Source organism: Nicotiana tabacum, chromosome 19, assembly GCF_000715075.1.
Source record: "Nicotiana tabacum cultivar K326 chromosome 19, ASM71507v2, whole genome shotgun sequence".
In the NCBI taxonomy this organism is placed as follows: domain Eukaryota; kingdom Viridiplantae; phylum Streptophyta; class Magnoliopsida; order Solanales; family Solanaceae; genus Nicotiana; species Nicotiana tabacum.
The window spans coordinates 147,575,275-147,592,196 of NC_134098.1; the positions used below are offsets into that span (position 1 = coordinate 147,575,275).

Sequence of the window (16,922 nt, forward strand, 5' to 3'; positions counted from 1 at the left end):
TTATTTCCATCAATTTTCGTTGCGGCGTGCAACCCGATCCTATGATATATTCATATTCAATTCTGTTGCGGCGTGCAACCCGATCCCATTATATCTTTTAAATCAATTATGTTGCGGCGTGCAACCCGCTCCTCCAATATATTCATTTTCATCAATTCTGTTGCGGCGTGCAACCCGCTCCTCTAATATATATTCACTTTTATTTCCATTGCGGCGTGCAACCCGCTCCTCCAATATATTCATTTACCAATTCTTATAAAAGAATTTACTCCAATAAATACAACAATTATTATGAAATTATAAGACAACAAGCAACCAATAATTATAATTTATTTATGAAACAAACAATGACAAGTAGCAATTTATTGAGGAAATCAGGGAGAAAATAGACAGTTTAATATTTAATATGCTAAATGTCAAGTAGCAATTAATACATATAAATCAAATAAGCATGTAACAATTATTGCAGAAATTTAAGAATTAATATTTGTAAGAAATATGTGAGAAATAATTATTATAATAATTAATTCGTGTCTTAAAACAATTTAAGATGTTTAAATAATTAGGCAAATAATTAATTTGATAAAGTATAGTCACTCATCACCTTGCCTATACATCATTACATATGAAATTTACATAGCAAATAATTTAAGGGTTCTATTCCCTCAAGTCAAGGTTAACCATGACACTTACCTCGCTTTGTAACTTAATTCAAAAATTCAATAAACCTTTGCCTCGCGAATTCGTGTCCGAAATCCTCAAATCTAGTCATAAACAATTCAATATACTCAATATAAATCGTAGGAATTAATTTCATATGAATTTACTATTTTTTGGATTAAAATCCGAAATTTATCTAAAAAATTATCAGTGGGACCCATGTCTCAAAATCCGACGAAACTTATAAAATCCGACAACCCATTCAATTACGAGTCCAACCATACCAGTTTCACTCAAATCCAACTCCGAATCCACACTGAAATCCCAAAAAATCGTTTCTATGAGATTTCTAAAAAATTTCCAAATTTCAATCTCAAAACACTAATTAAATGGTGAAAACAAATGATGGATTCGGGTAATCTTGAGTTAAGAACACTTACCCCCGATGTTTTCTCTGAATATCTCTCAAAAATCGCCTCTCCCCAAGTTCAAATTTGTCAAAAATGGAAAATGGGACGAAATCCCCTGCTTTATAACTTACAGTTTTGTCCACGCTGCCCTCGACCCTCGATCCTCGGCCTCGACCCTCGGCCCTCGATCCTCGGACTCGATCATGGCCCTCGATCATGACCTCGATCCTCGGCCTTCGGTCCTCGGCCTTCGATTTCTGCCCCCGAATTTCCAGCAGAATAAAAATTGCAGCAGCTGTTTAAGTCCAACTTTTGATCCGTTAACCATCCGAAACTCACCCGAGGCTCTCGGGACCTCAACCAAATACACCAACAAGTTCTAAAACATCATACGAACTTATTTGAAACCTCAAATCACATCAAACAATGCTAAAATCATAAATTACACCCCAATTCAAGCTTAATGAAACTTAAGAATTTTCAACTTTTACATTCGATGTCGAAACCTATCAAATCAAGTATGATTGACCTCAAATTTTGCACACAAGTCATAAATGACATAACGGAGCTATGAAATTTTTTAGAACTGGATTCCGACCCCAATATTAATAAAAGTCAATTTGTGGTTAAACTTTGAAATCTTTAAGCCTTTAGGCTTCTAGTTTTCGCCAACTGGCGATAATTTAAGCTAGGGACCTCCAAATTAAATTTCGGGCAAGCTCAAGTCCCAAATCACGATACAGACCTACTGGAACTGTTAAAATACTGATCCGAGCCCGTTTGTTCAAAATATTGACCAAAGTCAACTCGATTGAGTTTTAAGGCTCTATTTCACATTTTAATCAATTTTTCATATGAAAACTTTTCGGAAAATTATACGGACTGCACACGCAAGTCGAGGAATGATAAATAGTGTTTTTTCAAGATCTTAGAACACATAATTAATTATTCAATTTAAAAATAACCTTTTGGGTCATCACATATATAAAATTAGCTCTAATTTTGACTTTCATGCTAGAATAATTCTTTTTTTCTTCTCTCTTTCTATTCTATTGCTTGAAATCAAGAATATTCAAAAGTATTTCATTTAGGGGTAGATGTAGAGGATTTCGCTATGAATTTACGTGAACTCAATAAATTTTTTCCATATATATATATATATATATATATATATTATATATATATATATATATAAAGCATTATTTAATTATTTATAAATATTTGATAAATAATCTTAATATTATTACAATAATATTAATAGTTAGTCATGGTTGTATTGTTGGAGGACAAAATTATTATTCAGAAGGGCAGACATATTGGGACAGAACGAGACACTTGTTAAATTGTGGGAGGAAAAAGACAAAAAAGGGGAGAGGAAAAAAAGAAGTAAATTAGAACTTCGTTTCACGGAACAAACTGTGAATCTGTGTTCAAACACAACTGTCAGTGTCCCTAGGTTGTGGTAGGTGGCGGCCACCAGGTAAACATTTGAGAGTTTATTTGTACCTTTGTTGCCCAAATATCTTGTCCCATATCTTTATTTGCTTTAAAGTTTCTTGCTTTTTTGTGTTCCATAATCTGCTTTGTTCATTCAAAGATGCTCACTTTAAATCTTCTTCCATCCACTAATGTCACTCTCTCCAAATCCCTCCTCAAGTACTCTTTTGATCCAAATCTGGTAAGCAGAAACCAAAAGCTGAGAGATTTGTGCTCTCCTGCTCTCCCTTTCACCAAACCCTCTGGTTCTAGAAATGGCCACCCTTTTACGTGTTCTGCAAATCCCAGTTCTCAGATCTCTCAATCAAGATTGGATTTTTCCAAAATCTTGAGACACCCATTTGGATTTTCTTCAAGAAATAAAACTCAGATACTTGAAGCAGCCTCTGGAACCCCAGAAGAAGTGAGCCCAGATGGGGAGATTGAAGCTTCAAAGCCTAAAGTGAATATGAAACTGGCTCTCATTTTTGGTCTGTGGTACTTTCAGAACATTGTGTTTAACATATATAACAAGAAGGTATTGAACATCTTTCCTTATCCATGGCTTCTTGCTTCTTTCCAGCTATTTTGTGGTTCTGTTTGGATGTTAATTCTGTGGTCTTTTAAGCTGCAACCTTGTCCAAAGATAAACAAATCATTCATCATTGCCCTTCTTGGACCTGCCTTGTTTCACACTATAGGCCATATCTCAGCTTGTGTTTCATTTTCTAAAGTGGCTGTTTCTTTCACTCATGTTATTAAGTCTGCAGAACCTGTTTTCTCTGTTGTGTTTTCGTCATTTCTTGGTGATACATATCCTCTAGCAGTCTGGCTTTCAATTCTTCCTATTGTCTTTGGTTGCTCTTTGGCTGCTGTTACTGAAGTGTCCTTCAATATTGGGGGCTTGTCCGGTGCTATGATCAGTAATGTCGGGTTTGTTCTTCGCAACATTTATTCGAAAAGGAGCTTACAGAATTTTAAGGAAGTGGATGGCTTGAACCTGTATGGTTGGATAAGTATAATATCATTGTTTTATCTATTTCCAGTAGCAGTGTTTGTGGAAGGTTCCCAATGGGTCACAGGTTATCACAAAGCTCTTGCAACTATAGGAAAACCTTCTACATTTTATATATGGGTTCTCTTATCCGGAATTTTCTACCATCTATATAACCAATCTTCTTACCAAGCGCTGGATGATATTAGTCCCCTGACGTTTTCGGTGGGTAATACAATGAAGAGAGTGGTGGTGATTGTCGCCACTGTGTTGGTATTCAGGAATCCAGTCAGGCCTCTAAATGCACTTGGCTCCGCTATTGCCATATTTGGAACTTTCTTGTACTCACAGGCAACGGCTAAAAAACCAAAGAAAGAGGCAGTGGAAAAGAAGGAATAGGAAGACGGTTGTTTCTGTAGGACTCAGGCACTTTTGATCGATGGATATTGATTTTTCTTACTTCAAAAAAGAAACTTTATCAATTCCAGGATTTCCTGTCTGATGTATGCCTCCTTTTCACTGTATTGCCTTTTTGTTTCCATGGTTTATCTAGTGGCTTATACTTGAGTCTATCTCTCTGAAACTTCGGCGATGATGTTCCAAATCGATTTTGATTGAGTTTAGGTGGATACCTTGCTGTTCTATCAAACTTATCCTGCTTACATGTTTCCAATTATTATTGTAGGCTCAGTTCTGCAGAAATGAACACATATAAGACATTACTAATGTCAAAAGGACATAATGCATGCTTGAATTTGTGTAATTTTAGGTTACAGCTAGTCTTATTGGGTTCCTTATTTGTTGAAACAGTATGCATGCGGATGCCTCTACCTCCCCGGCACCCCAACTAAATCGTGTAGAACCGACTTATTTGTGAATGGATTCGTGAATATTATATCAAAGTTAGCAACTTAGCATATTAATTTTGTGTATGAGTGTGTTTGTGTGTGTTTTATTTGAGTAGTCATAGTCTCATAGATGTATAGATGTTTATGTTTCTATTACAAGGTCATTGTATATTATGTGACATAGAAAAATGATGTGATTATTGTACCTAAGATGGTGCTATGTTGCTTTAGCAATATAAACAATGAAAGAGATATTTCTCTGAGGATGGATGTTATAATGTCAGTGATAAGCTTATCTACAATGAATTAAAAACAAAGGTTATTTAGTAATAGCAAGTGCTATGATCTATATAAATTCGCATTTGATTTGTATTGCATAATTGCTTGCTCTTGTCAGAATTAAGTACAAATGACTTTACTGTTGTGACATCTCAACCATTTAGTTATTGCTTTCAATGATTCTTGAACTCCTTCTCTGCTGTGAAAAATATGCACCTTAAGCCTGTAGCTCCTTTTGAAACATACTTCTGTCCCATGATTGACATGAACATTTAGCAGATTTCAAATCTCTAAGTGCAGCGCTTTCAAGTGGCTGGTATTCGTCAAACTTATTATATTGTGCTATTGCCTTCTTCTTTTTTCACCTTTTGGTAGTAGGCATTTTGTGACATGATTTCTTTAACCTCCAACATTACTTGATATCTTTGAACCAAAAATGATGTCATTTGATTTGTCAAGAAAGTATACGATATAGTCGGAGATACTTTGCGACAATGAGAAAGAGGAAGGAGTTATATCTCTCTTCTCTAGCTACCTGAGAGATAGGCTGGTAGGAAAGAAGTGGGAAAAGCAGTTCTTCTGAACATCAAATAACCAGCCCTATATTTAACAATTATCACATTTATGAGAATTATGGTCTAAAATTTGTCAGCCTCTAATACTTATCAAAAAATGTCATTTTACTTCCTGTAGTATCAGATAGCTCTGGAATGAATAATTGTCTTTCATTAAGTGCAAGCAGTTGCTTGGTGATTTTAACAAAGATAGTGTTTTGTAAGCCAGTAACTGATGCCTGCTGTAGATCCAGTCTTTAGCTTGGTTGACTATGGTTACTGAAAGGAATGGTACTATGGTTGAGGTTAATTGTGATGCAGAGTTTATGAATATTTCACTACCTTGATTAAGTGCTCCAAGAAAAAATATTTGACTATAGTGGTCTTAAGCTAATATTCCTGAGTCAATGTTTAGTGCCTCTGAAGATCACTACTAAGGGGTTGTTTGGTATGATGGATTAGCAAAAATAGTCCTTGTATCAAAAGTTAGTACCGCCTTATCCCTTGTTTGGTTACTAATCATGGGATAAATTATCCCATGATTAAAAATAACACCAGAACAACTTATACATGCCAGAGGGTGGAATAGTAATCACAGGATAAGTTACCCCGGATAAAACAGTAAAATTGACAATTTCAGGATTAATACAACATACCAAACAATCAATAAAATATAATACTAGGATAACTAATCCAAGCATAACTTGTCTTCAAACCAAATGACTCCCGAGTGCAGGGGCGGATCCAGTGAATTAGATATGGGTTCCCGTGAACTCAGTAACTTTTGTCTAGATCCGGTATTTGTATTAAAAAATTTATTAGATATATAAGAATATTTAGCTTGGAACCCAGTCCGGTAATCCAGTTATGATTGTATATTAACTTAAAGGAACCCATAAACTTAAAATTCTGGATCCAATACTAAACATATTATGAGGAGTCACATTTGATGTTTGGCATTTTCCTCTTAAAGATCCAGAACGAGAAATTTCTGGAGTTTACCTCTCTTACCTAGACAATGTGTTGGATCAGCGCAAAGTTAAAAGCAAAATGCTAACTTGGTCCAAAAGGTGTTACAGTCGGTCAACGAGCGGAGTAATTTGCATTGGTTCTTCAGTTTTTGCACAAGTAGCTATACAGATTGTGCGCATAGAAAGTTAAGCTCAGACATTGGCCTATTGATCTAGCGTTAAAATGATTACATGGGTGTTATGGGTAGGTTTGAAACGGTTTTGAAATATTTAAGTTCATATTTTGGATTTTCACGGGTTAAAGTTATATTCTATTAACCAAACTTGTAATCGTGATTATATTTCAGATAAGCAAAAAAGAAAAAAATAAAAGAGAGCAAACTAAATCAAAACGTTAATGATGTTTTTTTCTAAAACTAGGTTCACGTTCTTTGCTTGGAAAGGAAAGTAAAAAAAATTATTAGATATAATATAATATTATGAGAAGCTATGTGTATACGGTCGAAATAGATTTCAGCCTTCGTATGATCGATCGACTTCGAAACATAATCGATCGAAGCAAGACTTCGAGACGGGTTCTGAAGATGGTACAAACGAGCTTCGAGCCCGAGGGGCCGATATCCTTATCGAGCCCGAATCCAAATCGAGCTATGATGCAAAGTGAAGTTATCGAGCTCATGATCCAGAGGCCGACCAACATCGATCTCGAATCAATTCAAGGGTCCAAGTCAGAATCGAGCTCAAGCCAAGATCGAGAGCTCGAGTCAAGACCTAAAACTCAAGTCAATATCGAGCTCATAGACAAGAGTCATTGCAATCCCACTAGAGGAGAGAATCTCGGCAGGAATTGTGAAAAAGTTGATTTATCATGGGTCTGCCACTATGTATTTTTAATTATATCTAAAGTAAGATCCCTCTACTATAAAATGGATGGTTATCATTTCGGTAGAGGGAGGTTTTTATGCTTATATTGTAATCCAAATACCATATTCTCCCATAGTGAAGAGTTGTTCTTTCAAGTGTTTTAAATTGATTCCATTTGTTTAGTCCTAAATTTCATCTTCTTTGCAATCTTATCTATTTAGCATTCTTTGCGATCCATATTGGGTATTTCTATTTATCTCTACGATTTGTATTGAGTTGCACCACGTATCCTTAGAACTACATACAAATTCAACTCTATCCATTTTTTGGGTAAACAGTTTGGTGCCCACCGTGGGGCTAAGGATAGCAGTGGTTATTTGATACGAATCTGAAAAAATACGCCATTGTGTTTTGCGCTTGTTTCCGGAAAAATCTTGAATTTCGAAGTAGCTACGACTGACCACCAATCAAATGGCTTCACCAATCGACAACGAAGCCGGTCTTCAGGACGAAAACAACAACTTGACACCCAGTATCGAAAGACCACTTGTAAACGCCGTTGGAGCTCGAATCGGAGCACCAATAGATATCAATTCACATGTAGCCATTAAAGCGAACCTACATGCTGAACCCGAGAATAGCATTCATGGTGGTACTCGATCTGCAGCTCGAGATACCCATAACGTCGAGGAAAACGGTGTTAGCTTGCGTATGATTTTCGAAATGTTGCAAGCCCAACAGGCAGCAATAGCTCAGTTGCAGAGCCAAACCCAGCTACAAAGCAGGCCGAAGCCCAATCCACCTCGAGAAATCACCCACAGAATGGAGCCAGCTATAGTGAAGTCAAATGAGCAATAATCGGGGACTACTCCCGAAATTGCTAAATTGCTCGAGGAACTCACAAAGCGAGTCGAAGCCAACGATAAAAAAGTAGAAACTTATAACTCTAGGGTCGATCAGATCCCGGGAGCTCCACCAATGATAAAAGGGTTGGATTCGAAAAAATTCGTGCAAAAACCTTTTCCCTCGAGCGCAGCCCCGAAACCAATCCCCAAAAAATTCCGTATCCCCGAAATCCCAAATATAACGGAACGACCGATCCCAACAAGCACGTCACTTCTTACACCTGTGCCATCAAGGGCAATGATTTAGAAGACGGTGAAATCGAATCCGTGTTGTTAAAAAAATTTGGAGAGACCCTCTCGAAGGGGGCAATGATTTGGTATCACAACCTACTACCAAATTCCATCGACTCATTTGCCATGTTAGCAGATTCTTTTGTGAAAGCACATGCCGGCGCCATAAAAGTTGCAACAAGGAAATCGGACCTCTTCAAGGTAAGACAAAAGGATAACGAGATGCTGAGGGAGTTCGTATCTCGTTTTCAAATGGAACGAATGGACTTGCCACCAGTCACGGACGATTGGGCTGTTCAGGCTTTCACTCAAGGTTTGAACGAATGAAGTTCGACGGCTTCATGGCGGTTAAAGCATAACCTAATCGAATACCCAGCCATCACGTGGGCCGACGTGCACAATCAGTACTAATAAAAAATTAGGGTCGAAGATGATCAATTGGGGTCTGAACCCGTTGTTCGAAGGGATACTAATTGAGAACGAGGTCCGATCGAGGATCGATACCAACCGTACAACGGAAGCCACAAAGTTAGTGAATCGAGACATAACATCGGGCAGAATAACAAAAGAAGTGATTGAGGTCAAGGGTCCCGGGGGCTGATGAACAGAAGTAGGTTCGATAGGCCTGCCAGATCTAAGGAAGCACCTCGGTTATCGGAATATAACTTCAGCATTGATACATCCGCCATCGTTTCGGCCATCGGACACATTAAAGACACTAAATGGCCTCGACCTATGCAGACCGATCCTGCTCAGAGGAATCCCAATCAAATGTGCGAATATCATGGCACCCATGGCCACAAGACGGAAGATTGTAGGCAACTAAGAGAGGAAGTAGCCCGGTTATTCAACAAAGGGCACCTTCGAGAATATTTGAGCGATAGGGCGAGGAACCATTTTAAAAATAGGGATTTCGGCAAGCAAAACGAACAAGAAGAACCACAGCACATCATTCATATGATCATCGGCGTCGCCGATACCCCTCAGGGACCAGTGCTTAAACGCACTAAGACATCGATTGTGAGAGAAAAGTGATCTCGAACTCAAGAATACACACCCATAGGAACTTTGTCCTTCAACGATGAAGATGAAGAAGGATTCATACAACCTCATAACGATGCACTGGTAATATCTGTACTCATGAATAAAACTAAAGTTAAGCGTGTGTTGATTGATCCAGGTAGCTCGGCTAACATCATCAGATTGAAGGTCGTAGAACAGCTCGGCCTGCAGGACCAGATCGTACCCGCAAACCTGGTTCTAAATGGATTCAATATGGTATGTGAAACCACCAAAGGCGAGATAATTCTACCAATAAACATGGCCGGAATCATCCAGGAAGTGAAGTTTCACGTAATCGAAGGCGACATGAGATACAACGCCCTTTTCGGAAGGCCATGGATCCACAACATGAGAGCTGTACCTTCGACCCTACACCAGGTCCTCAAATTCCCAACATCGAGAGGAGTCAAAACAATGTAGGGAGAACAACCAGCCGCGAGAAAAATGTTCACCGTCGAGGAAGCGAAACCAATATCCTCTCCTTCGCCAATAAAGACATCGGGCTCAGAAGGGGAGCGAGATACCAAATAGCAATCACAAACATCGGCTTTGACCCAACCAGATAACCAGAAGATCGAAGAAGATGATGATCAGAGGATCCCTCGATCCTTCGTGATTTCCGATGACTCTGACACCACAAAATCAATGATTGAGGAACTGGAGCAAGTCACACTAATCGAGCACTGGCCCGAACGGAAGGTATACCTGGGAATGGGGTTGAGCCCCGAACTCAGGAAGAAACTTATTCAATTCCTTATCAATAACAATGATTGCTTTGCCTGGTCCCATTTAGATATAACAGGGATCCCACCGGACATAACGATGCATCGGCTAAGCTTGGACCCTAGGTTCAGACCGATGAAGCAAAAGAGGAGACCCCCGTCCAAGGTAAAGCACGCATTCATAAAGGACGAGGTAACCAAACTTCTCAAGATAGGGTCCATTCGGGAGGTGCAATATCCCGAATGGTTAGCCAATGTAGTTGTAGTGCCTAAAAAGGGAACAAACTTAGAATGTGTGTGGATTATAAGGATTTGAACAAAGCATGCCCCAAAGATTCCTTTCTGCTGCCCAACATCGATCGCATGATCGATGCCACGGCCGGCCACGAGATCCTCACTTTTCTCGATGCCTATTCAGGGTATAATCAAATCCAGATGAACCCGGAGGACCAGGAAAAGACTTCATTTGTCACCAAATATGGAACATATTGTTATAATGTGATGCCCTTCAGGCTAAAATATGCAGGGGCTACTTACCAACGCCTAGTAAATAAAATATTCGAAGAACAAATAGGTAAATCAATGGAAGTTTATATTGATGACATGCTAGTTAAGTCCCTGCGCGTAGAGGACCATTTGACCCATTTGCAGGAAACGTTCGATATTTTGAGGAAATACAACATGAAGCTCAACCCCAAAAAATGTGCTTTTGGGGTCGGTTCGGGCAAGTTCCTCGACTTCATGGTGTCAAATCGGGGAATCATGATTAACCCCGATAAAATCAAGGCCATCGAAGACATCACCATCGTGGACAGCATGAAAGCTGTACAGAGGCTAACGGGACGGATTGCAGCCTTAGGCCGATTCATTTCGAGATCATTAGATCGAAGTCACAAATTTTTCTCTCTACTAAAAAAGAAGAACGATTTTGCTTGGACCCCAGAATGCCAACAGGCATTAGAGGAACTAAAACGATATCAATCGAGTCCACTGCTACTTCATACTCCAAAAACAGACGAAAAACTTTGCTTGTACTTGGCAGTATCGGAAATCGCAGTAAGCGGTGTCCTAGTTCGAGAAGAGCAATGTACGTAATTTCCTGTTTATTATATAAGTCGGACCTTAGGAGAAGCAGAAACTAGGTATCCGCACCTAGAAAAATTGGCACTTGCAGTGATAAGCGCCTCTAGAAAGTTAAGACCGTACTTTCAATGTCACCCCATATGCGTATTAACCACTTAACCGCTTCGTAATATTTTGCACAGGCCCGAACTATCAGGCCGATTGGCCAAATGGGCCGTCGAACTTAGTGGGTACGATATCAAATATCAACACCGTACGGCCATCAAGTCTCAAATTTTAGCAGACTTCATGGCCGATTTCACGCCAACCCTCGTACCCGAAGTCGAAAAAGAACTCATGTTAAAATCGGGTACTTCATCGGGGGTATGGACCCTTTTTACGGATGGGGCTTCGAAAGCGAAGGGGTCCGGGCTAGGCATAGTTTTAAAGCCACCCACGGGTAACACTATTAGGCAATCTATTAAAACTACCAGGTTGACTAACAACGAGGCCGAGTATGAGGCCATGATTGCAGGTCTCGAGCCAGCTAAAAACTTGGGAGCAGAAGTCATTGAAGCTAAGTGTGACTCTTTGCTGATAGTAAGTCAAGTAAACAAAACCTTCAAAGTTTGAGAAGATAGAATGCAAAGGTATTTTGACAAACTACATGTCACTTTGCACGATTTCAAACAATGGACTTTACAGCATGTTCCACGAGAGCAAAACAGTAAGGCTGATGTACTTGCGAATTTGGGATCATCGGTCGATGAAGGTGACTTGAGCTCGGAGACTGTCGTTCAACTCTCGAGATCCGTGATCGAAGAAGGTCATGCCGATATAAATTCTACGAGCTTAACCTGGGATAGGAGAAATAAGTATATTGAATACTTAAAGAACGGAAGGCTCCCATCGGACCCTAAAGATTCAAGGGCCCTACGGACTAAAGCTGCTCGGTTCACGTTGGCTTCAGATAGAACGCTATACCGAAGGACATTCGATAGACCATTGGCAGTATGTTTAGGTCCAGGAGATACCGATTACATCCTACGTGAGGTACACGAGGGCACTTGTGGGAATCACTCCAGTGCTGATCCGTTAGTCCGAAAAATAATCAGGGCAGGGTATTATTGGATCGATATGGGCAAAGATGCGAAGGAATTTGTTCGAAAATATGACAAATGTCAAAGGTTTGCACCAATGATCCATCAACCCGGAGAGCAACTTCACTCAGTCCTATCCCTATGGCCATTCATGAAATGGAGAATAGATATCGTAGGCCCTCTGCCATCGACCCCAGGTAAAGCTAAATTTATTTTATTTATGACTGACTATTTCTCTAAATGGGTTGAAGCACATGCGTTCGAGAAAGTAAGAGAGAGAGAGTTTATATACTTTATCTGGGATCATATCGTATGTCGATTCGGGATACCTGCCGAAATAGTGTGTGACAATGGGAAACAATTTATTGGCAGCAAAGTGACGAAATTCTTCGAAGATCACAAAATAAGAAGGATATTATCAACACAGTATCACCCCAGTGGGAACGGACAGGCCGAATTAACGAACAAAACTATCATTCAAAACCTGAAGAAGAGGCTGAACGACGCTAAAGGAAAATGGAGAGAAATCCTACCCGAAGTCCTTTGGGCATATCGAACAACGTCAAAATCTAGTACGGAGGCAACCCTATTCTCCTTAGTAGATGGGTCCGAAGCCTTGATACCAGTCAAAGTCGATGAACCCAGTGCCAGATTTTGATACACAACAGAAGAATCAAATAACGAGGCTATGAACACTACCCTCGAATTATTGGATGAAAAACGAGAAGCTGCTCTCGTCCAATTGGCCGCCCAAAAGAAACGAATCGAAAGATACTACAATTGAAGAACCAAGCTCCGCCATTTTAAGCCCGGGGAGTTAGTGCTAAGGAAAGTCACCCTCAATACCCGAAATTCAAACGAAGGAAAACTAGGACCAAACTGGGAAGGACCATATCAGGTTCTCGAGAGCATCGAAAAGGGATCATACAAGCTCGGTATTATAAACGGCAAACAACTATCAAGCAATTGGAATGTATCACATCTAAAATGATACTACTGTTAAGGTACGACCCTCTCATATTCATTTACATTTCAAAACTAACCCCTGCAGAAGTCCGGTCAGGAGCTAAGATGGATCCTTCAATACGAAGCCTTAGGTCTGAAAGCACGCGTTGCACTCTTTTTTCCTTAGACCAGTTTTATCCCAAATGGGTTTTTCGGCAAGGTTTTTAATGAGGAAACCAATGATCGTGCTATACTTGGAAACAACACGACAGTATCCGAGGCCTCTTTGCAATCGACCTCGAATACTGGGGGGCATTAGCCCTTAAATATATCAAGTTCTGATGCAAGAAAGTTATTTCACAACAACAGGGTTCTAATAGGAAAATGTTGTAAGAGCCAAATGGTCAAACGAACCATGCTCATGTAGTTGGCCAAGCCCTGACGCAAAACATGAACACATGTATAATGACTTGCAAAGAAAGTTCTCCTCTTTTCTGATATCTTATATCCAAGAAAAATTCCTCTATTTGTAAGCAAAATTAGGATAAATCTCCGATTTCGAGTTCGAATCATTCACTCGAATACTAAGCCTACGGGCTACTTTTATTTCGAGTTCGAGCAAGTATTCACTCGACCATTACGCCTACGGGCTACATTATTTCGAGTTCGAATCATTCACTCGACTACTAAGCCTACAAGCTACTTTTATTTCGAGTTCGAGCAAACACACTCGACCATTACGCCTACAGGCTACATTATTTCGAGTTCGAATCATTCACTCGACTACTAAGCCTACGAGCTACCTTTATTTCGAGTTCGAGCAAGCACTCACTCGACCATTACGCCTACGGGCTACATTATTTCAAGTTCAAAACATTCACTCGACTACTAAGCCTACGGGCTACTTTTATTTCGAGTTCGAGCAAGCACTCACTCGACCATTACGCCTACGGGCTACATTATTTCGAGTTCGAATCATTCACTCGACTACTAAAAATTGCTACTTTTATTTTGAGTTCGAGCAAGAACTCACTCGACCATTACGCCTACGAACTACATTATTTCGAGTTCGAATCATTCACTTGACTACTAAGCCTACGGGATACTTTATTTTCGAGTACGAGCAAGCACTCACTCGACCATTACGCCTACGGGCTACAATATTTTGAGTTCGAATCATTCACTCAACTACTAAACCTACGGGCTACTTTTATTTCGAGTTTGAGCAAGCACTCATTTGACCATTACGCCTATGGGCTACATTATTTTGAGTTTGAATCATTCACTCTACTAAGTCTACGTGCTACTTTTATTTCGAGTTCGAAGCACTCACTCGATCATACGGGCTACCTTATTTCAAGTTTAAAGTTGCTTAAATCCTTGTGAAAATATTCATAAGGTGTGGATAAAGTCTTCACAAGATAGGAAACAAAACAGGAGCAAGTCGGCAAAAAAAAGGGGATATTTTTATATACAAAATTGTTTACATGATTGATTGCAACGTAAAAAATTAAGGACTAAGCTTCCTGGTCATCCCCAGGAACAGTCTCTTCTCTATTGGGCTCCCCCCGTTCTCGGAACCGCTCTTACCCCCGTCATCATCATCATTGTCATCATCATCGTCATCGGAAACCAAGGCTTCCGCATCAGCTACGAGTTCTTTGGCCCTTTTTATTTCTTCGGTGAGGTCGAAACCTCGAGCATGGATCTCCTCGAGGGTCTCCCTCCGAGATCGGCACTTAGCAAGTTCAGCGACCCAATGTGCTCGAGTATCAGTGGTCTCGGCTGCCTCTCTTGCTTGGACCTGGGCAGCTTCAGCATCGGCCCGATAGATGGCCACAAGTGCATCCGCATCGGCCTTTGCCTTCTCGGCGTCAGATTCGACCTTGGCAAGTACAGAGGCCAATAGAGCCTCGAGCTCCTCTATCCTTCTTGCTTGGACCGAGCCTTTCTCCTTCATTTTTTGAAGTTGGTTTTCAACCGATGACAATTGGGCTTGAGCAGTTTCTTTCTCTGCAGCAAAGCTGTCCATTCCTTATTTCCACTTCAAAGACTCTGCTCTTATCACATCGACTCTTCACAGAGTTTTCCGATCATCTCGATTTTTTGCTGCAGCTATGAGACCGAAATATTAGCCATCATTCCGGTATCAAGCCCATAGGCTTTTAAAAGCATTATTACCTGCTCAAAGAAATCGATCTGATCTTGGTGAGCCCTGGCCAACTCAGCTCAGAGGTCTTTTATTTCCTCTCCCTTTTGGCCCAAAAGGAGCTTTAAGGAGTTCCTCTTCTCCGTAACCCGTTGAAGCTCGGCCTCATATCGACGCAGCTCGGTTCGGGACCGAGAACATGATTCTCAATGAACTGCCGCAACCTACAAAGAAAGAAGAAATGAATTCAGAAAAGAAAAGCAAACTTAAAGGTAACGCCATATGATTTTTGGCCTACCTGATTCAAGGCCTGCTGTACTCCGTGAAAAAGATCTGATGCATCACTTGTATCGGTAGTGTCTTCAACGCCAATGAACATGTCACGAAAATGGTCCTTTCCATCATGAGGCCTATCTAATTCGAGGGCCCCCAAAGATTGGGCCTCCCGAATTGCCCCTGCGGAAAAAACAGGGAAGGTGGGCGAGCCTTCGATTGCTACTTCCCCAAATGAGTCATCTGGGCATTCTCTCCGGTTCGACAAGATTTGGGAAGAGTCCCTTCAGACATATCCCCCATCCGTCGGCTTGGATGGGAAACATCGTCGATTTCCAGCAACTCGGGGACTTTGCCCGAACCTCTCTTCGATATATCCTATATTCGAGGTGGAGCCTTATGAACCACCATCGATCCAGCTGCCTGTGGAACGTCGGTGGTCTTCTTTGTTCGGGTCCCCAGAGCAGACCCATTGTTCTATTCTTCTTCTTCTTCTTCTTCTTCTTCTTCTTCTTCTTCTTCTTCTTCTTCTTCTTCTTCATCCCTCAGACGTAGAACTGATTCTACGGTCAAAGGAATGACATTCTTGTTTGGCTTACGAGTCGTCCTCTTCTTCGGTTTTTGATCTTCGAGGGCGGAGGCTCTTTTCCTCTTATTATCTTTCACCGGCTTTGGGACAGAGGCCGAAGCCTCTTTCTTGGTAGACGAGGGCCTCAAAACCGCATCCTTTCCCATACCTGCATGCAAAAAGTTTTACTGAAGTATGCGAAAGGCATCTTATTCGAATTACCAAAGGATATGAGAGAAGTGCTCACCGTGATTTTTGGCCTCCCATCGGCCCTTTGACAAGTCGCACCATGATCGCTCGGCATATGAGGAGGTCGAAACCAGATCACGTACCCAATTCTTGAGATCGGGCACTGCGCCGGGCATCCAGGGAACCTCTGCATCACAAAAAGGGAATATTGGTGAAAAAAGAAATGAAAGAACAACATAATAGGAGATAACAACAGAATTACACTTACGCTTCATGTTCCACTCCTCGGGGAAAGGCATTTTTTCGGTTGGGATCAAGTCCGAAGTCCTCACTCGAACGAACCGGCCCATCCAGCCTCGATCCTTATCATTGTCTATACTCGAGAATAGAGCCTTGGTAGCTCGACGTTGGAGTTTTATTAACCCTCCTCGAAAAAGACAAGGAAGGTATAATCAGACAAGATGATCAAGTGTGAAAGGCATCCCCTCGATTTTACTTACAAAATATCGGATCAAAATAAAGATCCGCCAAAAGAAAGGATGTATCTGGCCTAGGGTTATTAGGTATTTACGACAAAAATCTATGATAACAGGGTCGAGGGGACCCAATGTGAAAGGGTAAGTATACACTCTTAAAAACCCTCTCACGTGAGTAGTAATG

The 16,922-nt window shown here is 40.6% G+C and overlaps 1 protein-coding gene across 1 annotated transcript; it reads left to right on the top strand.

Moving 5' to 3' along the window:
- Nucleotides 1-2,399: 2,399 nt before the first annotated feature.
- Nucleotides 2,400-4,169, top strand: LOC107831852 (xylulose 5-phosphate/phosphate translocator, chloroplastic). The gene has a single exon (XM_075238863.1). The coding sequence runs from the start codon at nucleotides 2,668-2,670 to the stop codon at nucleotides 3,937-3,939; it is 1,272 nt and encodes a 423-aa protein (XP_075094964.1). The 5' UTR covers nucleotides 2,400-2,667; the 3' UTR covers nucleotides 3,940-4,169.
- Nucleotides 4,170-16,922: the final 12,753 nt, after the last annotated feature.